Source organism: Oncorhynchus masou, chromosome 5 (assembly GCF_036934945.1).
Source record: "Oncorhynchus masou masou isolate Uvic2021 chromosome 5, UVic_Omas_1.1, whole genome shotgun sequence".
NCBI lineage: Eukaryota > Metazoa > Chordata > Actinopteri > Salmoniformes > Salmonidae > Oncorhynchus > Oncorhynchus masou.
The window spans coordinates 31778179-31804651 of record NC_088216.1 but is presented as its reverse complement, the minus strand read 5'-3'; the positions used below and the strand labels follow the sequence as shown (position 1 = coordinate 31804651).

The following is a 26473-nucleotide window of genomic DNA, read 5'->3' as shown; positions in this document are numbered from 1 at the left end:
AAAACTGATAGAGACATACCCCAAGTGACTTACAGCTGTAATCGCAGCAAAAGGTGGCGCTACAAAGTATTAACTTAAGGGGGCTGAATAATTTTGCACGCCCAATTTTTCAGTGTTTTATTTGTTAAAAAAGTTTTAAATATCCAATAAATGTCGTTCCACTTCATGATTGTGTCCCACTTGTTGTTCATTCTTCACAAAAAAATACAGTTTTATATCTTTATGTTTGAAGCCTGAAATGTGGCAAAAGCTCGCAAAGTTCAAGCGGCCCGAATACTTTCGCAAGGCACTGTATATTGGTCTAAGGATAGAAACTATACCATCAAACACAAATCGGTTTACCGCTAAACATACCCGCATTTTATGGAGATTGAAATTGATTTCTTAGCCTGGATGCAAGGGACGAGACAATGAAAGTAACCGATTTGTTTTGTGTGAAAAATGTCAGGTTTTACATACTTATTTCGGTTTGTTGCTGACTTACAGTTATGAGCTCAAAGACGGAAATAATAGAGGGGGTAGCGCCTATTGGGCAAAGACTATGTGTAAGTTACTGGAACATTCATGGGTTTATAATAAGTTCTATTAGCTCTTTGACATCTGAAGTGCTTTCAGCAGGTGGGGGATTAGAGAGGGAATTGAAACATAACATTCATGTACTTTTGTCACACCATGATCTGTTTCACCTGTCTTTGTGCTTGTCTCCACCCCCCACCAGGTGTCTCCCATCTCCCCTCATTATCTCCTGTGTATTTATACCTGTGTTCTCTGTTTGTTTGTCGCCAGTTCGTTTTGTTCGTCAAGCCTACCAGAGTTTTTCCACTTGATCCTGTCTTTTCTAAAGTTCCTGTTTTCTAAGTTTTCCCGGTTTTGACCATTCTGCCTGTGCTGACCCTGAGCCTGCCTGCCATCCTGTACCTTGTCCCACCACACTGGATTATTAACCTCTGCCTGCCCTGACCCTGAGACTGCCTACTGTTCTGTACCTTTTGGACTCTGATCTTGGATTACTGACCTATGCCTGCCCTTGAGCTGTCGTTTTGCCTGCCCCCTGTTCTAGTAATAAACTTTTGTTACTTCGACATTGTCTGCATCTGGGTCTTTCCTAACACGTGATAACTTTAGAATGAAAAGACAGAAAGCCCCATTCTGTTTTACTCTGTTCAGCATGAAGGGCTGATCTAGGACTTCCATGCCCATGTAACCTTTTTCATTGTGATTTAAAAGGTCCTTAAATTAGCATTCCTACAAAACTTGTATTTAAAATGTGGGGGAGCAACATCAGACAAGGGTTCTGGGGGACATCCCCCATTGCTATTCAAAACTCTTTTGCGAAATTGCCATTCAAAGCTCATTTCATACATTTCTACAGTGTCTAATTGGGCAACACATTATGGTATCACGAGACAAAAGTGTTGGGGAGAAAAATGTAACATTGAAATGCATGTGTGTGCATCCCTGTCCCTCGCAGACCTAGATTTAACTAATATTTGAAGTCAATTTCTATACTTTATCATCACGACTCAGGATAAGAATCACATGCAGACACAGGAGGACAGTTCGATTCTCAGAATATTTATTATTACAAAGGGGCAGGCAGAAGGCAGGTCGAGGGCAGGCAGAGGTTCGTAAACCAGGTCAGAGTCAGGCAGGTACAGGACAGGCAGAACGGCAGAACGGTCAGAACCGGGTAGACTAGAAAACAAAAACTTGTACTGTGCACAAATGTACTGTGTGCATATTTCTTAAGAATTAGTGATCATGAAACTCTCATGAAGAGGAACTTGTTCTTTCATAACAGATGTTTAAATACAGGAACTTGGTTAACTATGAACCGTATGTAACGCCCGCCTATGTCAGCAATATCAATAGGCTTATTAGAGTAAAGAGGAAGCTTAAAAACTATAAACCGTTACATTGCTTTCATTTTCCCCTCACATCGAGACAGGAGCATTCAAACACAGGTAACGACTCTGTCGTTTTTCAGCTCTAGATTACTCTGCTATCTTCACAAGGTACTTATTTGAGTTTTTTTTTACTCAGGCAAATAGCAAACAATATAGCTCATATTTGCTCATTTTTATCAAGGGTGTCAATAATTCGGTGCCTAATTAAAGCACATGCCTATATCAATATAACACATATTCGATGTCAAATATTACGAGCTAGAGCATAGAAACCTTTATAGAGATGATGATTTAAACTAAATTCAGGCTTGGTTCCCTAAATTGAGTACAGGCTACTTCAAGTCAAACATCTCAAATTCAGAAGTGCATTCAAATCAAATCAAATTTCATTTGTCATATTCACCCGAAAACAACAGGTGTAGACCTTACAGTGAAATGCTTACTTACAAGCCCTTAACCAACAATGCAGTTTTAAGAAAATACAACAAAAAAGGTAGAGATTGAATAACAAATAATTAAAGAGCAGCAGTAAATAACAATAGCGGGGCTATATAGAGGGGGTATCGGTACAGAGTCAATGTGGGGGGCACCGGTTAGTCGAGGTAATTGAGGTAATATGTACATGTAGGCAAAGATATTCACCACTTTCGGTGTGATGATTCTTAAATGTATTTCTTTGCCTATTATAGATTGTTGTATAATATATAATATACCTACCTCCCAAGGTAACATTTTCTTTAAAATTGTATGCCAAATCTGCTCTGTAGAAATATAACCTTTTGCATGATTTTTCAAAATAAAATCAATATGCTCATGAACAAAATGGCTTTGTGATTTGTGCAAATGTACTGTATGCATATTTCATGAGAATTAGTGATCATGAAATTCCGCTACATTGCTTTCATATTCCCCATAAAAATGTTTTACTCAGGCAACTATTCACATTTACAAATGAAAGAGAAATGTAAGTGTAAATGCTAACTGTGTTTGTGTGTGTGTTTGTGTGTGCAGGATGCAGATGAAACTCCTACTAATGGCATTGTGTGCAGTGGTGTCCTCTTTCAAACAACCACTGAGCACTGAGCTGGATGCTATCTGGGAGGAGTGGAAAACCCAACACGGCAAACAGTATTCCAAGGTTACTTAGTTCCTATGTTGAACACAGTACGCCAGTCATACTGTATGAGCTAATCCTAACTTTCACTTAAATATTCATTACGCAAAGATTGCGCTGCAATTTCCTGGTTGCTAAAATTGTAATAGTTTGCCTAAATTCTGTTTAAAATCCAAACAAATCAAATCAAATTGTATTGGTCACATACACATGGTAATCGGATGTTAATGCAAGTGGAGTGAAATGCTTGTGCTTCTAGTTCTGACAGTGTAGTAATATTTAACAAGTAATCTAACAATTCCACAACAACTACCTAATACACACAAATCTAAACGGATGGAATAAGATTATGTACACATACATATATACATATATATATACACATACATATATACATATATATATACACATACATATATACATATATATATACACATACATATATACATATATATATACACATACATATATACATATATATATACACATACATATATACATATATATATACACATATACATATATATATACACATACATATATACATATATATATACACACATATACATATATATATACACACATATACATATACATATATACACACATATACATATACATATATACACACATACATATATACACACATATACACATACACACATACACACACACACACACACACACACACACACACACACACACACACACACACACACACACACACACACACACACACACACACACACACACACACACACACACACACACACACACACACACACACACATACATACATATACATACACATACATACACATACATACACATACATACACATACATACACATACATACACATACATACACATACATACACATACATACACATACATACACATACATATACATACATATACATACATATACATACATATACATACATATACATACATATACATACATATACATACATATACATATACATACATATACATACATATACATATATACACACACACACACACACACACACACACACACACACACACACACACACACACACACACACACACACACATACATATACATACATATACATACATACATATACATACATATACATACATATACATACATATACATACATATACAACACATACATATACATACACACACACACACACACACACACACACACACACACACACACACACACACACACACACACACACACACACACACACACACACACACACACACACACACACACACACACACACACACACACACACACACACACACACACACACACACACACACACACACACACACACACACACACACACACACACACACACACACACACACACACACACACACACACACACACACACACACACACACACACACACACACACACACACACACACACACACACACACACACACACACACACACATATATATATATATATATATATTGATGAATTATGACAGAGAAGCATAGGCAAGATGCAATAGATGGTATAAAATACAGTATATACATATGAGATGAGTAATGTAAGGTACGTAAACATTATTTAAAGTGACTGGGGATCCATTTATTAAAGTGGCCAATGACTCCCAGCCTGTATGTAGGCAGCAACCTCTCTGTGTTAGTGATGGCTGTTTAACCGTCTGATGACCTTGAGATAGAAGCTGTTTTTCAGTCTCTCGGACCCAGCTATGATGCACCTGTACTGACATCGCCTTCTGGACGGCAGCGAGGTGAACAGGCATTGGCTTGGGTGGTTGTTGTCCTTGATGATCTTTTTGGCCTTCCTGTGAAATCGGGTGCTGTACGTGTCCTGGAGGGCAGGTAGTTTGTGTGACAAAACAAGCAAGTATAGTGTAGATGATCATTGTACTATCTAAACCTCTGTGAAATATAACCAAAAATATTGTGTTTTCAGCTGTTTGAAGCTGGTGTACAAAACCAAAAGTAAAATATGCAAAAATTATATTTAAGATAGTGAAGCATAGAAATAGCACACATAGAACAGATCTACAGCTTCTTAGACTTTCAATGAAAATAACAGATCTATAACTCCTTGTGAATTTGGTTGGATCACCCAAAAAGTTCCATATTGCAGCTTTCAGTCAAATTTTGTGCCCATCTAGGACATAATGTTCTGAGAACCATATGTTTCTTAGAGCTTGGTGAGAGCATGGCTGTCTATGGTTATTTTGCATAAAACCTTCTCACAACGTTCTGGGAATGGAGCAGGATATTTGCTTGGCTTTGAAACATTCTCAGCACATTTAACCTGTTGAATCTAGGGGGCACTATTTTCATTTTTGGAAAAATAACGTACCCAAAGTAAACGGGCTATTTTGTCAGGACAAGATGCTAGAATATGCATATAACATTTCCTATAAGCTCTCAATGATCATACCCCCCCCCCTGCCTAAAATGACACCCAAATATAACTGTCTGTAGCTTAGGACCTGAAGCAGAGACAGCAGGGGTTCAAACTGTAGAACCCAGTTCCAACATTTGAGTATAAAAATAGATTTCAAACAAAACTATGCTATATTTTATCTAATGTTCACTTCTGTTCTCAAAATCTTAAAAAAACATTCAGTTTTACCAGTCAGGAAATGCATGCCTTCATTCCCAGAACCAATGGGAAACCAAAAATGTACGTTCCCACAACTTCCAAGGAACCAAGTGTGCTCGCTGGGTGAAAATATCACTTAAGTGGAAGTCTAGCATGTGCATATCACCCTTGTGTTATGATTTGCCCCATGGAGATTAATAATGATGTCAATAACTTGTGGGGCCTTTGGCTTGTCTTTCTCAGGTGGATGAGGGCTTCAGAAGGATGATCTGGGAGACAAACCAACGCCTCATCCGTCAACACAACTTGGAGGCAGAAATGGGAAAGCACACCTTCACCCTGGGAATGAACCAGTTTGGAGACATGGTAAGACAACCGACAATTGTAATTGGATCAGCAATTGGATGAGCATGAAACATGCATTTAAGAAATATAAGAAATATGAATAGGAAAGAGAGCAGCTTTTACAGATTGTTTTACGTCCCAGATAAAGGGGAAGTTCAGTATTTTACATCTTAATATTAAAGAGGAACTGAACCCCCAAAACGACTTATCTGCTTGAAAAAGGCCTATGTGGCATAGATAGTACTTATAAACAAAAAATCTAGTGACAAAATTGATTAAAATGTGTAAGTAGGAATATTTTTGCCATAAAGTCAGAATTGTCCAAAACTGAGCTGTGTGAGATTTAACTTAACTTGAAATATTATCACTTCAGAGGTAAATAGTAGGCCTACCTGTTTCTCCCATTGAAGACATTAGATGTGAGTTTGCTCCAGCAAGGCTAGGTAATGTTGTGGGAAATACTGTATGCTGTATTGTAGACAGTGGAGATTTTAGAATGTAATCTTGGTGGTGGAAACTCGCCCCCAAAAATGTTTATGCATGCCAGCAAAGCCACTGCACAACACTCATCAATACATTGATTGGACTATAATGGTGGCAAATGGTTAGGGCCTACATAAAGGTGTCCCAACACCTTACTACTGTTACCTCTGGCTGAAATGGAGTCTTGTCTGTCAATGAAACACTTCATTCAGCCTCATTTACTGCCTTTTAAAATAACATAGCTGATATGGCTGGCTTGCTTAAGCGAATGTGGTTTCTACTGACAATTGAGATGTACAAACTAAGACATTACTGAGAGAGCTAGGATGGACGTATTCTCCCTGCACACCAAGTCATAACCGTAGACAATGAAAGATCTTACAATATTCGATGATGACATTTCTCTAAAACAGGCTATAAGCTACATGTGCACCACCAAATCAGAAAAGAAGGCAAAATTATGAGGGGAAAGGGGACCAAATTATTAGGGTGACGCACATGGGCCTCTAACAGCTTACTACACAACATACACATAGTATTACTTTCTTAGCTACAGTATACATATCTCCCTGGCATATTACAAAATTTTTGCAGCAACATACAATACATTTTTGGACTCACCTTGTTGTGCTGTGCTCACATTAACAGGAAGGTCGTGTGGCGGTCCTTCGTGGGCAAATTTTGTCATCAAACTTTGTCATCAAAGTCTGTCATTCTCTGGATTTATGGTGCTTTCAAGATAACTGGGAACTCTGAAAAAAACAAACTTGAATCATGATGTTAGTGATCTTCAGGTCGGAGCTCTAGAAAGAGGCCTGAACCCCCAACTTGGAATACCAAGTTGGATGACTATTCAAAATATATTTTCCCAGTCTGAGCTCATTTTTTCAGAGTTCCCACTCACTGAAGTCTGAGATTTCCCAGTTCCGAGTTTCCAGTTGTTTTGAAAGCGGCAGAAGTCATGCTTGGATTGACAACATGGCCAATGTTGAATATTTATCTTTTTAAGACCCTTTAACCAAGACTTAGACATCCACTCTACTGAATAGCAGGCTTGCAGTTAGCCACTGATTTCTTCCAAACCACTCATTCTTGAATTTGAGATTTCCAAGTTGTTGTGAAATGTTTATGTCCAATGGCCGATGAGCAACGATACGTTTGATCATAATTTCTCTTCATAAGACACATATTGAAAAGGATTTGCCAGTAGATTGTCGACTTGATTCATGATCAAATCAAATTTATTTATAAAGCCCTTCTTACATCTCAGTGTCCTGTACAAAAATCCAGCCTAAAATCCCCAAAATGCAAGCAATGCAGATGTAGAAGCACAGTGGCTAGGAAAAACTCCCTAGAAAGGTGGTGGCACCGGGATCCTCATCTCTCCCAAGTGGTCATTCTCTCTCTCTCCCCTTACCCATCTATCTATCGCCTCCTTTGAATTCCATGCTGTCACAGTTACCAGCCCTTTCAAGCTTAACATTCTTATCATTTATCGCCCTCCAGGTTCCCTCGGAGAGTTCATCAATGAGCTTGATGCCTTGATAAGCTCCTTTCCTGAGGACGGCTCACCTCTCACAGTCCTGGGCGACTTTAACCTCCCCACGTCTACCTTTGACTCATTCCTCTCTGCCTCCTTCTTTCCACTCCTCTCCTCTTTTGACCTCACCCTCTCACCTTCCCCCCTACTCACAAGGCAGGCAATACGCTCGACCTCATCTTTACTAGATGCTGTTCTTCCACTAACCTCACTGCAACTCCCCTCCAAGTCTCCGACCACTACCTTGTATCCTTTTCCCTCTCGCTCTCATCCAACACTTCCCACACTGCCCCTACTCGGATGGTATCGCGCCATCCCAACCTTCGCTCTCTCTCCCCCGCTACTCTTTCCTCTTCCATCCTTTCATCTCTTCCCTCTGCTCATACCTTCTCCAACCTTTCTCCTGACTCTGCCTCCTCAACCCTCCTCTCTTCCCTTTCTGCATCCTTTGACTCTCTATGTCCCCTATCCTCCAGGCCGGCTCGGTCCTCCCCTCCCGCTCCGTGGCTCGATGACTCATTGCGAGCTCACAGAACAGAGCTCCGGGCAGCCGAGCGGAAATGGAGGAAAACTCGCCACCTGGCATCCTTTCACTCCCTCCTCTCTACATTTTCCTCCTCTGTCTCTGCTGCTAAAGCCACTTTCTACCACTCTAAATTCCAAGCATCTGCCTCTAACCCTAGGAAGCTCTTTGCCACCTTCTCCTCCCTTCTGAATCCTCCTCCCCCTCCCCCCTCCTCCCTCTCTGCAGATGACTTCGTCAACCATTTTGAAAAGAAGGTCGACGACATCCGATCCTCGGCTAAGTCAAACGACACCGCTGGTTCTGCTCACACTGCCCTACCCTGTGCTCTGACCTCTTTCTCCCCTCTCTCTCCAGATGAAATCTCGCTTCTTGTGACGGCCGGCCGCCCAACAACCTGCCCGCTCGACCCTATCCCCTCCTCTCTCCTCCAGACCATTTCCGGGGACCTTCTCCCTTACCTCACCTCGCTCATCAACTCATCCCTGACCGCTGGCTACGTCCCTTCCGTCTTCAAGAGAGCGAGAGTTGCACCCCTTCTGAAGAAACCTACACTCGATCCCTCCGATGTCAACAACTACAGACCAGTATCCCTTCTTTCTTTTCTCTCCAAAACTCTTGAACGTGCCGTCCTTGGCCAGCTCTCCCTCTATCTCTCTCAGAATGACCTTCTTGATCCAAATCAGTCAGGTTTCAAGACTAGTCATTCAACTGAGACTGCTCTTCTCTGCATCACGGAGGCGCTCCGCACTGCTAAAGCTAACTCTCTCTCCTCTGCTCTCATCCTTCTAGACCTATCGGCTGCCTTCGATACTGTGAACCATCAGATCCTCCTCTCCACCCTCTCCGAGTTGGGCATCTCCGGCGCGGCCCACGCTTGGAACCTACCTGACAGGTCGCTCCTACCAGGTGGCGTGGCGAGAATCTGTCTCCTCGCCACGCGCTCTCACCACTGGTGTCCCCCAGGGCTCTGTTCTAGGCCCTCTCCTATTCTCGCTATACACCAAGTCACTTGGCTCTGTCATAACCTCACATGGTCTCTCCTATCATTGCTATGCAGACGACACACAATTAATCTTCTCCTTTCCCCCTTCTGATGACCAGGTGGCGAATCGCATCTCTGCATGTCTGGCAGACATATCAGTGTGGATGACAGATCACCACCTCAAGCTGAACCTCGGCAAGACGGAGCTGCTCTTCCTCCCGGGGAAGGACTGCCCGTTCCATGATCTCGCCATCACGGTTGACAACTCCATTGTGTCCTCCTCCCAGAGCGCTAAGAACCTTGGCGTGATCCTGGACAACACCCTGTCGTTCTCAACCAACATCATGGCGGTGGCCCGTTCCTGTAGGTTCATGCTCTACAACATCCGCAGAGTACGACCCTGCCTCACACAGGAAGCGGCGCAGGTCCTAATCCAGGCACTTGTCATCTCCCGTCTGGATTACTGCAACTCGCTGTTGGCTGGGCTCCCTGCCTGTGCCATTAAACCCCTACAACTCATCCAGAACGCCGCAGCCCGTCTGGTGTTCAACCTTCCCAAGTTCTCTCACGTCACCCCGCTCCTCCGCTCTCTCCACTGGCTTCCAGTTGAAGCTCTCCGCTACAAGACCATGGTGCTTGCCTACGGAGCTGTGAGGGGAACGGCACCGCAGTACCTCCAGGCTCTGATCAGGCCCTACACCCAAGCAAGGGCACTGCGTTCATCCACCTCTGGCCTGCTCGCCTCCCTACCATTGAGGAAGTACAGTTCCCGCTCAGCCCAGTCAAAACTGTTCGCTGCTCTGGCCCCCCAATGGTGGAACAAACTCCCTCACGACGCCAGGACAGCGGAGTCAATCACCACCTTCCGGAGACACCTGAAACCCCACCTCTTCAAGGAATACCTAGGATAGGATAAGTAATCCTTCTCACCCCCCCCTTAATGACTTAGATGCACTATTGTAAAGTGGCTGTTCCACTGGATGTCAGAAGGTGAATTCACCAATTTGTAAGTCGCTCTGGATAAGAGCGTCTGCTAAATGACTTAAATGTAAATGTAATGTAAAAAGGCTAGAAACTAGGAAGAAACCTAGAGAGGACCCAGGCTATGAGGGGTGGCCAGTCCTCTTCTGGCTGTGCCAGGCGGAGATTACAACAGAACATGGCCAAGATGTTCAAATGTTCATAGAGGAACAGCAAGGTCAAATAATAATAATCAGGTGGACTGGGGACAGCAAGGAGTCATCAGGTCAGGTAGTCCTGAGGTATGGTCCTAGGGCTCAGGTTTTCCGAGAGAGAGAAAGAAAGAATTAGAGAGAGCATACTTAAATTCACACAGGACACTGGATAAGACAGGAGAAATTCTCCAGATATAACAGTTTGACCCTAGCCCCTGACACATAAACTACTGCAGCATAACTACTGTAGGCTGAGACAGGAGGGGTCGGGAGACACTGTGGCCCCGTCCGACGATACACCCGGACAGGGCCAAACAGGCCCTGAGGATGCACCCAAGAGGCTTGAATTTTTGTGCTCTCCCTGTAGATTTTGCGGTGACGCAGTGTCCCCATGAGTGGCAGAAAACTGAGAAAATCACGGAGCAACGAGAGAACATTACCAACCCCTATGCTCGTAATTTTCGCAGCCTGCCCCACCTCCACAGGAAGCCCAGAGCTAGGCTGAAACACCTGAATTTTGGAGCTGCCTTACTATAGAAAGCATAAAAGTGACCATCTTTTTTACCTCAGTATTATATGCATTTTTTTCATTGTTTGCAATAACATGCAAAACAGGCACAAAAATAAATAAATAATAATATATATCCAGTGCATTCAAAAGTATTCAGACCAGAAAAGTATTTTTCCACATTTGTTCTAAAACTGATTACATCATTTTTTCCCTTCATCAATCTGCCCACAATACCCTATAATTCCAAAGCAAAAACTGTTTTTCAGAAATGTTTTCTAATTTATTAAAAATGAAAAAATTAAACATTTAATTTGCCTAAGTATTCAGGCCCTTTACTTAGTACTTTGTAGAAGCACCTTTGGCAGCGATTACAGCCTCAAGTAGCAAGATGGCGCCAGAGGGGAGGGCTGCCGTCTTATCGGCTCTTAACCAACCATGCTATTTCGTTAGTTTTTTCACGTTGTTTGTAACTGGTTTTGTACATAATGTTGCTGCTACACTTTCTTATGACTGAAAAGAGCTTCTGGACACCTGAACTGGGATTACTTACATCAAATTGGATAAGTTATTTTTCAATGAGTCGGACGTGAAGGATATACTACAGACACCCGACAAGGTCCAGATCCCCGTGATTCGCTGGAAAAGGAAACGTTGGTTTCGAGGAAAGAGATCAGGATGCCGTGTGAGGATCAGGCGACGAGTGGCTAATCTGCCCTTGCCTTCCGTTCTGCTAGCTAACGTTCAATCGCTGGAAAATAAATGGGACTGAAAGCATGTACACTACCGTTCAAAAGTTTGGGGCCACTTAGAAATGTCCTCGTTTTTGAAAGAAAGCATATCCATTAAAATAACATCAAATTGATCAGAAATACAGTGTAGACATGGTTATTGTTGTAAATGACTATTGTAGCTGAAACAATACAACTGGCCTTCTTTAGACTAGTTGAGTATCTGGAGGATCAGCATTTGTGGGTTTGATTACAGGCTAAAAATGTCCAGAAACAAATATCTTTCTTCTGAAACTCATCAGTCTATTTCGTGTTCTGAGCAATGAAGGCTATTCCATGTGAGAAAGAAACGGAAGATCCCATACAACGATGTGTACTACTCCATTCACAGAACAGCGCAAACTGGCTCTAACCCGGAAGCTTATAAGAAATCCTGGTATGCCCTCCAACGAACCATCAAACAGGCAAAGCGTCAATACAGGACTGAGATCGAATCATACTACACCGGTTCCGATGCTCGTCGGATGTAGCAGGGCTTGCAAACTATTACAGACTAAAAAAGGAAGCACAGCCAAAAGCTGCCTAGTGACAAGAGCCTACCAGATGAGCTAAATAACTTCTTTGCTCGCTTCGAGGCAAGTAAAACTGAAACATGCATGAGAGCATCAGCTGTTCCGGACAACTGTGTGATCACACTCTCCACAGCCGATGTGAGTAAGACCGTTAAACAGGTCATCATCCACACTGCCCTTTCACACCTGGACAAAAGGAACACTGACGTGATAATGCTATTCCTTGACTACAGCTCAGCGTTAAACACTATAGTGCCCTCAAAGCTCATCACTAAGCTAAATCCCTGGGACTAAACACCTCCCTCTGCAACTGGATCCTGGACTTCCTGACGGGCCGCCCCCAGGAGGTAAGGGTAGGTAACAACACATCCGCCAAGCTGATCCTCAACACGGGGGCCCCTCAGGGGTGCGTACTCAGTCCCATCCTGTTCACTCATGATTGCACGGCTAGGCACAACTTCAAAACCATCATTAAGTTAGCTGATGACACAATAGTGGTAGGCCTGATCACCGACAATGACGAGACAGCCTATAGGGAGGATGTCAGAGAACTGACTGTGTGGTGCAAGAATAACAACCTCTCCATCAACGTGATCAAGACAAAGGAGATGATTATGGACTACAGGAAAAGGAGAAACGAGTACGCCCCCATTCCCATCGATGGCTCTTTAGTGGAGCAGGTTGCGAGCTTCAAGTTCCTTGGTGTCCACATCACCAACAAACTAACATGGTCCAAGCACACCAAGACAGTCGTGAAGAGGGCACGACAAAACCTATTCCCCTTCAGTGGATTGAAAAGATTTGGCATGGTTCCTCACATCTTCAAAACGTTTTACAGCTGCACAATCAAGAGCATCCTGAAGGGTTGCATCACTTCCTGGTATGCCAACTGCTCGGCCTTCAACCGCAAGAACGTAGTGCAAACGGCCCAGTACATCACCGGGGCCAAGCTTCCTGCCATCCAGGACCTCTATACCGGTGGTGTCAGAGGAAGGCCCTAAAAATTGTCAAAGACTCCAGCCACCCTAGTGGCCCATAGACTGTTCTCTCTGCTACCGCACAGCAAGCGATACTGGAGCGCCAAGTCTAGGTCCAAGAGGCATCTAAATAGCTACTACCCCCAAGCCATAAGACTCCCGAATAGCTTAATGGCTGCTGCCACACTCTGTTATTATCTTTGCATAGCCACTTTAATAGCTCTACCTACATGTACATAATTACTTAAACTACCTCAACAGCGGTGCCCCCGCACATTGACACATTGACTCTGTACCGTTACCCCCTGTATATAGCCCCGCTATTGTTATTTACTGCTGCTCTTTATTTATTTGTTGTTCTTATCTCTTACTTTTTTGGGGGCATTTTCTTAAAATTGCATTCTTAGGTACGACGGTACAAGCTTGGCACAACTGTTTTTGGGGAGTTTCTCCCATTATTCTCTGCAGATAATCTCAAGCTCTGTCAGGTTGGATGGGTAATGATGCTGGACAGCTATTTTCAGGTCTGGGTTCATATCAGAGAGGGAGGGTTCATATCCGGGCTCTGGCTGGGCCTCTCGCTACAGTGAAGCATGGCGGTGGAAGCATCATGCTGTGGGGATGTTTTTCAGCCGCAGGGACTGGAAAACTAGTCAGGATCGAGGGAAAGATGAAGGGAACAAAGTACAGAGATGTTCTTGATGAAAACCTGCTCCAGAGCGCTCAGAACCTCAGACTGGGGGCGAAGGTTCCCCTTTCCACAGGACAACGACCCTATGAACACAGCCATGACAACACAGGAGTGGCTTCGGAACAAGTCTCTGAATGTCCTTGAGAGACCCAGCCAGAGCCCATACTTGATCTTGATATAGCACATCTGGAGAGACCTGAAAATAGCTGTGCAGCAACGCTCCGCATCCATCTGACAGAGCTTGAGAGGATATGCAGAGAAGAATGGGAGAAACTCCTATACAGGTGTGCCAAGCTTTTAGCGTCGTACCCAAGAAGACTCAAGGCTGTAATCGCTGCCAAAAGGTGTGTAACGGCTTTCTTCTGTGGACGAAGGATCGGACCAAAGTGCAGCGTGGTTAGAGTTCAACATGTTTAATAAAGACCATAAATGTGAACACTACAAAATACCAAAACAACAAACGTGAAAAACTGAAACAGTCCTATCTGGTGCATAGACACAAAGACAGAAGACAACCACCCACAAAGTACCCACAGAATATGGCTGTCTAAATATGGTTCCCAATCAGAGACAACGATAGACAGCTGCCTCTAATTGAGAACCAATCTCGGCAACCATAGACATGCAAACTACCTAGAAAGGAAAACAGCCCCATAAACATACAAAACCCCTAGACAAGACAAAACACATACATCACCCATGTCACACCCTGACCTAACCAAAATAACAAGGAAAATAAAGAACACTAAGGTTAGGGTGTGACAGTATCTCCCCCCCCCCAAAGGTGCGGACTCCCGGCCGCACACCTAAACCCATAGGGGAGGGTCTGGGTGGGCGTCTGTCCATGGTGGCGGCTCTGGCGCAGGACGTGGACCCCACTCCACCATAGTCTTTGTCCGCTTTAGTCTCCTACTAGGAACGGCGACCATCGGCGCTGACCTATGATTAGCAACCCTACTAAAGGGCCCCACTGGACTAAACAAACTCCTCCGGACCGTGGGGCAGCTCCGGACTGAGGGGTAGCTCAGGACTGAGGGGCAGCTCAAGACTGAGGGGCAGCTCAAGACTTAGGGGTAGCTCAAGACCGAGGGGAAGCTCAAGACCAAGGGGTAGCTCAAGACCGAGGGGAAGCTCAAGACCGAGGGGTAGCTCAAGACCGAGGGGTAGCTCAAGACCGAGGGGTAGCTCAGGACCGAGAGGTAGCTCAGGACCGAGAGGTAGCTTAGGCTGGTTGATGGCTCTGGCGGCTTCTGGCTGACTGACGGGTCTGGCGGCTCCTGGCTGACTGACGGCTCTGCGGGCTTCTGGCTTACTGGCGTGTCTGGCGGCTCCTGGCTGACTGATGGCTCTGGTGGATCCTGGCTGAATGGCGGCTCTGGCAGATCCTGGCGGCTCTGGCGGATCCTGGCAGACTGGCGGATCCCGGCAGACTGGCGGCTCTGGCGGATCCCGGCAGACTGGCGGCTCTGGCGGATCCCGGCAGACTGGCGGCTCTGGCGGATCCCGGCAGACAGGCGGGAGACTCTAGCAGCTCCGGACAGGCGGGAGACTCTAGCAGCTCCGGACAGGCGGGAGACTCTAGCAGCTCCGGACAGGCGGGAGACTCTAGCAGCTCCGGACAGGCGGGAGACTCTAGCAGCTCCGGACAGGCGGGAGACTCTAGCAGCTCCGGACAGGCGGGAGACTCTAGCAGCTCCGGACAGGCGGGAGACTCTAGCAGCTCCGGACAGGCGGGAGACTCTAGCAGCTCCGGACAGGCGGGAGACTCTAGCAGCTCCGGACAGGCGGGAGACTCTAGCAGCTCCGGACAGGCGGGAGACTCTAGCAGCTCCGGACAGGCGGGAGACTCTAGCAGCTCCGGACAGGCGGGAGACTCTAGCAGCTCCGGACAGGCGGGAGACTCTTGCAGCTCCGGACAGGCGGAAGACTCTTGCAGCTCTGGACAGATGGGAGAATCTAGCAGCTCTGGAGAGACGGGAGAATCTGACGGCGCTGGAGAGGAGGAAGGCTCTAGCAGCGCTGGACAGGTGGGAGCACCTGTAGACAAAGTACGGAGAGACAGCCTGGTGCGGGGGTCTGCCACCGGATGGCTGGTGCGTGGAGGTGGCACTGGATAGACCGGACCATGCAGGTGCACTGGAGCTCTTGAGCACCGAGCCTGCCCAACCTTACCAGGCTCGATGCCCACTCTAGCCCGGCCAATACGAGGAGCTGGAATGTACCGCACCGGGCTATGCACCCGCACTGGAGACACCGTGCGCTCCACAGCATAACACACTGCTTGCCTGGTCTCTCTCGCTCTCTGGTAAGCACAGGAAGTTGGCGCAGGTCTCCTACCTTGCTTTTCCACACTCCCTGTGTGCCACCCCCAATAAATTTTTGGGCTGCCTGTCGGGCTTCCAGCCGCTCTGCCGTGCTAGCTCCTCATAATGCTGCCTCTCTGCTTTCGCTGCCTCCAGCTCCGCTTTGGGGCTGCGATATTCCCCTGGCTGTGCCCAGGGTCCTCTCCCGTCTAGGATTTCCTCCCAAGTCCATTTCTCTAAATAGTGCTGACTCTCCTGCTGCTGCTGCTGCTGCCTGTTACCACGCCGCTTGGTCCTTGCTTGGTGTTTGGTTCTGTAACGGCTTTCTTCTGTGGACGAAGGATCGAACCAAAGCGCAGCGTGGTTAGAGTTCAACATTTTTAATAAAGACCATAACCGTGAACACTACAAAATACCAAAACAACAAATGTGTAAAACCGAAACAGTCCTATCTGGTGCATAGACACAAAGACAGAAGACAACCACCCACAAAGTACCCACTGAATATGGCTGCCTACATTTGGTTCCCAATCAGAGACAACGATAGACAGCTGCCTCTAATTGAGAACCAATCTAGGCAACCATAGACATACAAACTACCTAGAAAGGAAACAGCCCCATTGTAACGGCTTTCTTCTACCTCCTTCTCTGACGAAGAGGTGGAATAAGGATCGGACCAAAATGCAACGTGGTTCGTTCGATACATCTTCAATGAAGAAGAACACGAACAATACAAAACAACAAACGCCGAAAACCGAAACAGCCCTGACTGGTGCAGCAAACACAGAGACAGGAACAATCACCCACAAACACACAGTGAAACCCAGGCTACCTAAATATGGTTCCCAATCAGAGACAAAGATAATCACCTGACTCTGATTGAGAACCGCCTCAGGCAGCCATAGACTAATCTATACACCCCACACAACCCCAAGACGAAACACACTACAAATAAACCCATGTCACACCCTGGCCTGACTCAATAAATGAAGATAACATAATAAATATAGACCAGGGTGTGACAGAACCCCCCCCCCCCTCCGGACGCACATCAAAACAATAGGGAGGGTCCGGGTGGGCGCCTGTCCATGGAACGGGCAGTCCTTCCCCGGGAGGAAGAGCAGCTCCGTCTTGCCGAGGTTCAGCTTGAGGTGGTGATCCGTCATCCACACTGATATGTCTGCCAGACATGCAGAGATGCGATTGTCCTCCTCGCCGTCCACCTGGTCATCAGAAGGGGGAAAGGAGAAGATTAATTGTGTGTCGTCTGCATAGCAATGATAGGAGAGACCATGTGAGGTTATGACAGAGCCAAGTGACTTGGTGTATAGCGAGAATAGGAGAGGGCCTAGAACAGAGCCCTGGGGGACACCAGTGGTGAGAGCTCGTGGCGAGGAGACAGATTCTCGCCACGCCACCTGAAGGAGCGACCTGTCAGGTAGGACAATCAGCGTGGGCCGCGCCGGGAGATGCCCAACTCGGAGAGGGTGGAGAGGAGGATCTGATGGTTCACAGTATCGAAGGCAGCCGATAGGTCTAGAAGGATGAGAGCAGAGGAGAGAGAGTTAGCTTTAGCAGTGCGGAGCGCCTCCGTGATACAGAGAAGAGCAGTCTGTTGAATGACTAGTCTTGAAACCTGACTGATTTGGATCAAGAAGGTCATTCTGAGAGAGATAGCGGGAGAGCTGGCCAAGGATCAAGAGTTTTGGAGAGAAAAGAAAGGGATACTGGTCTTTAGTTGTTGACATCGGAGGGATCGAGTGTAGGTTTTTCTGGGGTGCAACTCTGGCTGACTTGAAGACGGAAGGGAAGCCAGCGGTCAGGGATGAGTTGATGAGCGAGGTGATCTAAAGAAGGTCTCCGGAAATGGTCTGGAGAAGAGAGAGGGGATAGGGTCAAGAGGTTGTTGGGCGGCCGGCCGTCACAAGAAGCGAGATTTCATCTGGAGAGAGAGGGGAGAAAGAGGTCAGAGCACAGGGTAGGGCAGTGTGAGCAGAACCAGTCTGTCGTTTGACTTAGCAAACGATCTGTCGATGACCTTCTTTTCAAAATGGCAGTCATCTGCAGAAGAGGAGGGGGAGGGGGAGGAGGATTCAGGAGGGAGGAGAAGGTGGCAAAGAGCTTCCTAGGGTTAGAGGCAGATGCTTGGAATTTAGAGTGGTAGAAAGTGGCTTTAGCAGCAGAGACAGAGGAGGAAAATGTAGAGAGGAGGGAGTGAAAGGATGCCAGGTCCGCAGGGACTGGCGGCTTTGCTCCATTTCCGCAGGCTGCCCGGAGCTCTGTTCTGTGAGCTCGCAATGAGTCATCGCAGCCACTGGAGCGGGAGGCAGGACCGGCAGCCTGGAGGATAGGGGACATAGAGAGTCAAAGGATGCAGAAAGGGAAGACTTGAGGAGGCAGAATCAGGAGAAAGGTTGAGAAGGTATGAGCAGAGGGAAGAGATGATAGGATGGAAGAGGAGAGAGTAGCGGGGGAGAGAGAGTGAAGGTTGGGACTGGCTGCTACCATCCGAGTAGGGGCAGTGTGGGAAGTGTTGGATGAGAGCGAGAGGGAAAAGGATGGTAGTGGTCGGAGACTTGGAGGGGAGTTGCAATGAGGTTAGTGGAAGAACAGCATCTAGTAAAGATGAGGTCGAGCGTATTGCCTGCCTTGTGAGTAGGGGGAAGGTGAGAGGGTGAGGTCAAAAGAGGAGAGGAGTGGAAAGAAGGAGGCAGAGGGAATGAGTCAAAGGTAGACGTGGGGAGGTTAAAGTCGCCCAGGACTGTGAGAGGTGAGCCGTCCTCAGGAAAGGGCATCAAGGCATCAAGCTCATTGATGAACTCTCCGAGGGAACCTGGAGGGCGATAAATGATAAGGATGTTAAGCTTGAAAGGGCTGGTAACTGTGACAGCATGGAATTCAAAGGAGGCGATAGATAGATGGGTAAGGGGAGAGAGAGAAATGACCACTTGGGAGAGATGAGGATCCCGGTGCCACCACCCCGCTGACCAGAAGCTCTCGGGGTGTGCGAGAACACGGGGCGGACGCGAGAGAGCAGTAGGAGTAGCAGTGTTATCTGTGGTGATCCATGTTTCCGTCAGTGCCAGGAAGTCGAGGGACTGGAGGGAGGCATAGGCTGAGATGAACTCTGCCTTGTTGGCCGCAGATCGGCAGTTCCAGAGGCTACCGGAGACCAGGAACTCCACGTGGGTCGTGGCGCTGGGACCACCAGATGGGCTGGCCGCGGACGCGGTGTGGAGCGTTTGTATGGTCTGTGCAGAGAGGAGAGAACAGGGATAGATAGACACATAGTTGACAGGGTACAGAAGAGGCTACGCTAATGCAAAGGAGATTGGAATGACAAGTGGACTACACGTCTCGAATGTTCAGAAAGTTAAGCTTACAGCAAGAATCTTATTGACTAAAATGATTGAAATGATACAGTACTGCTGGAGTAGGCTAGCTGGTAGTGGCTGCCATGTTGACACTACACTAATCAAGTCGTTCCGTCGAGTGTAATAGTTTCTACAGTGCTGCTATTCGGGGGCTAGCTGGCTAGCTAGCAGGTTGATTGCTTACGTTACCTTAAAAGAACGACAATAGCTGGCTAGCTAACCTAGAAAATCGCTCTAGGCTACACAATTGTCTTAGATACAAAGACGGCTATGTCTCTGCTAGCTAGGATCAAACAAAACAAACCGTTGTACTGTAATAGAAAGTGCTGCTATTCGGGGCTAGCTGGCTAGCTACGTTAAAAGAACGACAATTCCATAACCAGAAAATCGCTCTAGGCTACACAATTGTCTTAGATACAAGCGGCTATGTAGCTAGCTAGCTACGATCAAACAAAACAAACCGTTGTACTGTAATAGTTACTACAGTGCTGCTATTCGGGGGCTAGCTGGCTAGCTACGTTAAAAGAACGACAATAGCTGGCCAGCTAACCTAGAAAATCGCTCTAGACTACACAATTGTCTTAGATACAAAGACGGCTATGTAGCTGGCTAGCTACGATCAAACAAATCAAACCGTTGTAATGAAGTGAAATGAAAATGTGATACTACCTGTGGAGCGACGTGGAATGTTGACCGGGTAGTTGGAGTTCAATTCGGTAGAGGTTGGCTAGCTGTTGGCTAGCAGCATTTCCTACGCTGTTGCTGCCTTTGTTGCTTCTCCTGTGGCTCCTGCCCGTTGACACGTTGCTTGGTCCGTTTGTGGTGGGTGATTCTGTAACGGCTTTCTTCTACCTCCTTCTCTGACAAAGAGGTGGAATAAGGATCGGACCAAAATGCAACGTGGTTCGTTCAATACATCTTTAATGAAGAAGAACACGAACAATACAAAACAACAAACGCCGAAAACCGAAACAGCCCTGACTGGTGCAACAAACACAGAGACAGGAACAATCACCCACAAACACACAGTGAAACCCAGGCTACCTAAATATGGTTCCCAATCAGAGACAACGATAATCACCTGACTCTGATTGAGAACCGCCTCAGGCAGCCATAGACTAATCTATACACCCCACACAACCCCAAGACGAAACACACTACAAATAAACCCATGTCGCACCCTGGCCTGACTCAATAAATGAAGATAACATAATAAATATAGACCAGGGCGTGACACCCATAAACATACAAAACCCCTAGACAAGTTAAAACACATGCATCACCCATGTCACACCCTGACCTAACCAAAATAACAAGGAAAATAAAGAACACTAAGGTCAGGGTGTGACAAGGTGCTTCAAGAAAGTACTGAGTAAAGGGTCCGAATACTGATGCAAAAAATTGGTTACATTTTTTTATGTTTAATGCATTTGCAAAAATGTCTAAAAAACAACAGATGAAAAAGGTCAAGGGGTCTGAATACATTACAAAGGCATTGTAGGTTATGAATGACACCCCCTGCACCCATTTGTCCAGACCACAGAGATACAGTACAATGCAGACGTATCAACACATTAATTGTTTTTTACAATATTTAATCAGTTTCTAGAATTATTGTTTTCTTGACTAAGATGGTGATCCATTCTAGTGTTAATTCTGTGTTCCAGACGAATAAAGAGTACAACGCCTTGTTGACTGCTAATGATGCTGAAGAGGTGAAAAGCCTGGATGGGATCCCCCTCTCTAAGTGGAACTGCAGTCTCTCAGCAGCTCCTGAGACGTGGGACTGGCGTCAATATGGATATGTGACTCCAGTGAAGAACCAGGTTGAAGAGCAACCTCTTTCATTTGTTCTCTCTCACTTTTGGGCGAATCCTAACTTCTAAATTTCCTTTAGTCTCCCATTGACATCATGCATGACTAAGTAAACATTTGGCTTAACTGGAAGTTAGAATTCTCCCCTTCATTTTCTGGTATTGTACAGATTGACACTGATATAGAAAGGATTAAAGGAGTGGGTAGTCTAGGTCCCACTTATTAGGCATGACATGAAAAGTCACTTTCTCTGCATTTAGAAAAGTGACTAAACTGCACCTATGTTTCTTAGATAATGTTGAGGTAGTGGCCTGATATGATGAGAAGCGACAGGGTTTTTTCCTGAGCACTTTATCAGGAAAAACATGCCACCATACCTCTAGGGGGATAAATTCAAAGCACAATAGGGGAAATAAAATGGGTATTTTATCTAGCGGCATTGTGGAACGCATTTACGTCTAGGCAATAACTTCAAAGCAAAACAGTTGATATGACAACTATTTTATTTGATCTAGGGGTCTTGTGGATCTTGCTATGCATTTGCTGCAGTCGGAGCCCTGGAGGGCCAGTTGTTCAAGCAGACAGGCACACTGTTGCCTCTGAGTGAGCAGAACCTGGTAGACTGCAGTGGAGACTATCACAATAATGGCTGTGACGGTGGCTTGGCCATGAGGTGTTTTAGTTACGTCTCAGATCATGGGATTATGTCAGAGAGGAAATATCCTTACACTGCAGAGGTACAATACAATATGTTAGCATTAGGGTTGCAAAATTCTGGTAACTTTCCCCCAAATTCTCAGATTTTCCAGAAATCCCAGTTGGAAGATTCTTGGAATCAGGAGGGTGTCATGCCCTGACCTTAGTTATCTTTGTTTTGTTTATTTTTTTTTGTATGTTTATGGGTCCTCGTCTAGGTGTTTATATGTCTATGGTTGCCTGGATAGGTTCTCAATCAGAGGCAGCTGTTTATCATTGTCTCTGATTGGGGACCATGTGTAGGTAGCCATATTCATTGGGTATTTGGTGGGTTATTGTCTATGTGTAGTTGTCTGTTTCAGCACTCTTGTTATATAGCGTCACGTTTGTTTTGTTTAGTCCTGTTCAGTGTTCTTCATTAAAGAGTTATGTTCGCTTATCACGCTGTGCCTTGGTCTCCTCTTTATGACAACCGTGACAGAGGGAATAACCATAAAACCAGGAATACTCCAACTGATATTTCTGTAAAAAGTGGGAATTTTGGAAAGAACATAGAATAGATGAGTGAAAAGCTCACTGTAAAGCTTGAGATTGTCATAATAAACTGTTTTCAGGTGGGCCCTTGTGAATACCAGAATGCAACAAAGGAAGCCTGGTGCAAGGGCTTCAACAGAGTTCCTTCTCTGGATGAAAAAGTGTTTCAAGACACTTTGTATGAGGTTGGCCCTATCGCTGTGTCTGTGAACGCCACACATCCCTCCTTCAAGTTCTACAAAGATGGTGAGTTCGGTGTCACACCTATGACTAGATGTGAACAAGTATACATGTACATCCATGTCAAGAGTACGCTCTCCAAAAAGAGGTAATAGATTATCTCTTCTGAGATTGTAGTAGTTCGACTTCACTGCGTGGACTCTTCAGCAAACATATTACTACAATTTTAGGTGGGAACCATTAAGCAACAAATAAGTAAGAAGAGAAAATAGCCCTAGTCTTACCAATACCAGTGAATGTTCATAGTGACAGAACTAATACTTTACACATAGAGACACATTAAAAAATGAGTTTGGAAACACTTTACTTGAAGAATCCAGGCATAACTTGTTATAACCATGTATGAGTCTTTATAACATTTATATTATATTGATATATAATATATTTATATTATATCATTATATTTTATATATATACATTTTGAACTGGTTATTTAGCCTGTATCACTATGAAATTATTATAATGTAAAGGGGTCATCATCATCAAGCATAATGCATAATGCATAATGCATTATACCTGGATGCTTTAAGTAAAGTGTTACCATTACCCTATTAAATTGTAAATGAATACATATGAATTGCACATTAACTCTTGTAGTGTTTCTTCTTTAGGAGTCCTCTACGAGCCAGACTGTTCAACAAGAACTAACCATGCTGTACTGGCTGTCGGGTATGGTAGTTCTTACCTGGACTACTGGATTGTGAAAAACAGGTCAGTGTTTACTTTCAAAGTATAAAGCCATCCAACAACTCAATATTAATGACATAAGGCAACATTTTTGATGCATCAAAATACAGTCATATTCTGCCAGTATGTTTTTAATTTGACACTTCAACAATTTTTGTTGTAAAAAGGCCAACGTTTACGCATTACTCATCCAGGAAAATAATCCTATTATATATATTTTTTTTGAAATTTGAAGTTCCAAATTCAAACATACTACCAGGTTGTAATGGATTTTAGTTCTATTCACACGTCATGTACATATCTAATGTAAACGTACACACACTCTCGGTACTAAGTATTCTTTCATTTCTCCATTGGTTTTGCAGCTGGGGTACTGGTTGGGGAAGAGACGGGTACATTCTCATGGCCAGAGGATACAACCAGTGTGGTATTGCCAGACGCCCAGTCTACCCTATTATGTGATTTATGCATGTTGACACACTTGGAATCCTGGCTAGAGATACAGTGCGTTCAGAAAAAAGTCTGACCCCTTGAATTTTTCAACGTTTTGTTACGTTACAGACTTATTCTAAAATGTATTACATTTTTGTTTTCTCACCAATCTACACACAATACCTGCAAATTACAAAGTGTAAACAGGTTTTTAAAAATGTTTGAAAATGTATTATCAATAAAAAGCAGAAGTATTCAGACCCTTTTCTATAAGACTCAAAAATGATCTCAGGTGCATCCTTTTGACAGTGCACGTCAGAGCAAAAACCAAGCCATGAGGTTGAAGGAATTGTCCGTAGAGCTCCAAGACAGGATTTTATTGAGGCACAGATCTGGGGAAGGGTATCAACATTTCTGTAGCTTTAAAGGTCACCAAGAACACAGTTGCCCCCCATCATACTTAAATGGAAGACGTTTGCAAATGTTTACCTTCCAACAGGTCAACAACGCTAAGCTCACATCCAAGACAATGCAGGAGTGGCTTCGGAACAAGTCTCTGAATGTCCTTGTGTGGCCCAACCAGAGCCCGGACTTAAACCCGATATAACATCTCTGGAGAGGCCTGAAAATAGCTGTGCAGCGACGCTCCCGATCCAACATGACAGAGCTTGAAAGGATCTGCAGAGAAGAATGGGGGAAACCAAATACAGATGTACCAAGCTTGTAGCGTCATACCCAAGAAGACTCAAAGCTTTTAGTTTGATTAAGAGCACATTTATAATAAAATTAATTCACAGCCAGGGTACCATAAATTGTGTTGTAAAAATCCTTAGTTGCAATATCCATTTGTGCATGTATAAATTAATGATATATAACCATTGATTCTTGAATAATATAACTGATAAATGCCTCATGTCGTAACCCATCAGAACCCAAAATATATATTTTATACTCCAATGTTTATAAACAATGAAAGTGTAACAATGTGTATAGCAACAGTGTATAGCCTCAAAACATGGTTAAAACTATAATGTTGATGTCATTGTTGGTCAGTCCTTGCATCTATAGCGCTGTCTATGAATTTGATGGTTACATTTCTCCAGGCCCAACACTCAGTGTTTAAGGTACAGCTGAAGTCGGAAGTTTATTAAAACTCATTTTTCAAACACTCCACAAACGTCTTAACAAACTATAGTTTCACAGTAAAACAAGTCCTATATCGACATAACCTGAAAGGCCGCTCAGCAAGGAAGAAGCCAATGATCCAAAACCGCCATAAAAAAGCCAGCGTGTTCGAGCAAGGAAGCCTTCAAACCTGACTCAGTTACACCAGATCTGTCAGGAGGAATGGGCCAAAAGTCAACCAACTTATTGTGGGAAGCTTGTGGAAGGCTACCCAAAAATTTTGACCCAAGTTAATGCAACCGCTGTGTCAGATTTCAAAAAAACTTTACGGAAAAAGCAAACCATGCAATAATCTGAGTACGGCGCTCAGACGACAAATCAAGCCAAATTGGGTCGGCAGGGTAGCCTAGTGGTTAGAGCATTGGACTAGTAACTGGAAGGTTGCAAGTTCAAACCCCGAGCTGACAAGGTACAAATCTTTCGTTCTGCCCTTGAACAGGTAGTTAACCCACTGTTCCCAGGCCGTCATTGAAAATAAGAATTTGTTCTTAACTGACTTGCCTGGTTAAATAAAGGTAAAATTAAATATCCGCCATGTTGGAGTCAACAGAAGTCAGAAATAGCATTATAAATATTTGCTTACCTTTGATGATCTTCATCTGAATGCACTCCCAGGAATCCCAGTTCCACAATACATTTTTGTTTTGTTCGATGATGTCCATCATTTATGTCCAAATTCCTCCTTGTTGTTAGCGCGTTCAGCCCAGTAATCCATCTTCATGAGGCGCGAGCACTAGGTCCAGACAAAGTCCAACAATTTCGTTACAGTCCGTAGAAACATGTCAAACGATGTATAACTCTCAAACCCAGATCCGGGAGCGTAATCATCGCCTGACACGAATTAGCATAATGCAATGGACATAAATCTTCCTAGAAAATATTCCTATTCATGAAAATCACAAGTGAAATATATTGGAACACAGCTTAGCCCTTTGTTAATCACCCTGTCATCTCAGATGTTCAAAATATGCTTTACAGCCAATGCTAGACAAGCATTTGTGTAAGTTTATCATAGCCTAGCATAGCATTATGCCTTGCTAGCAGCAGGCAACCTT

At 44.7% G+C, this 26473-nt stretch overlaps 1 protein-coding gene across 3 annotated transcripts; it reads left to right on the top strand.

The window, feature by feature from the left end:
• The first annotated feature begins 1882 nt into the window (after positions 1 to 1882).
• LOC135539423 (procathepsin L-like) lies at positions 1883 to 24493 on the top strand. Of its 3 annotated transcripts, none has more exons than XM_064965302.1 (8): positions 1883 to 1964; positions 2919 to 3045; positions 5866 to 5988; positions 21497 to 21655; positions 22160 to 22381; positions 22955 to 23120; positions 23726 to 23825; positions 24167 to 24493. In XM_064965302.1, exons 2-8 carry the CDS (start codon positions 2920 to 2922, stop codon positions 24261 to 24263), a joined length of 993 nt encoding a protein of 330 aa, XP_064821374.1. In that variant the 5' UTR covers positions 1883 to 1964; position 2919; the 3' UTR covers positions 24264 to 24493. The 3 variants fall into 3 exon arrangements, with proteins under 3 accessions (XP_064821374.1, XP_064821373.1, XP_064821375.1); XM_064965301.1 differs by having other exon boundaries at positions 1927 to 2015; XM_064965303.1 differs by lacking the exons at positions 23726 to 23825; positions 24167 to 24493 and adding an exon at positions 23232 to 23533 and having other exon boundaries at positions 1927 to 2015.
• Positions 24494 to 26473: the final 1980 nt, after the last annotated feature.

What these genes read in the sequence shown, in the direction of transcription:
- LOC135539423 (XM_064965302.1), top strand. Translation starts at nt 2,920, where the DNA reads ATGCAGATGAAACTCCTACTAATGGCATTGTGTGCAGTGGTGTCCTCT. An exon ending in ACGGCAAACAGTATTCCAAG is followed by an intron (nt 3,046 to 5,865) that starts GTTACTTAGTTC and finishes TGTCTTTCTCAG; the next exon opens with GTGGATGAGGGCTTCAGAAG. An exon ending in CTTCAAGTTCTACAAAGATG is followed by an intron (nt 23,121 to 23,725) that starts GTGAGTTCGGTG and finishes TTTCTTCTTTAG; the next exon opens with GAGTCCTCTACGAGCCAGAC.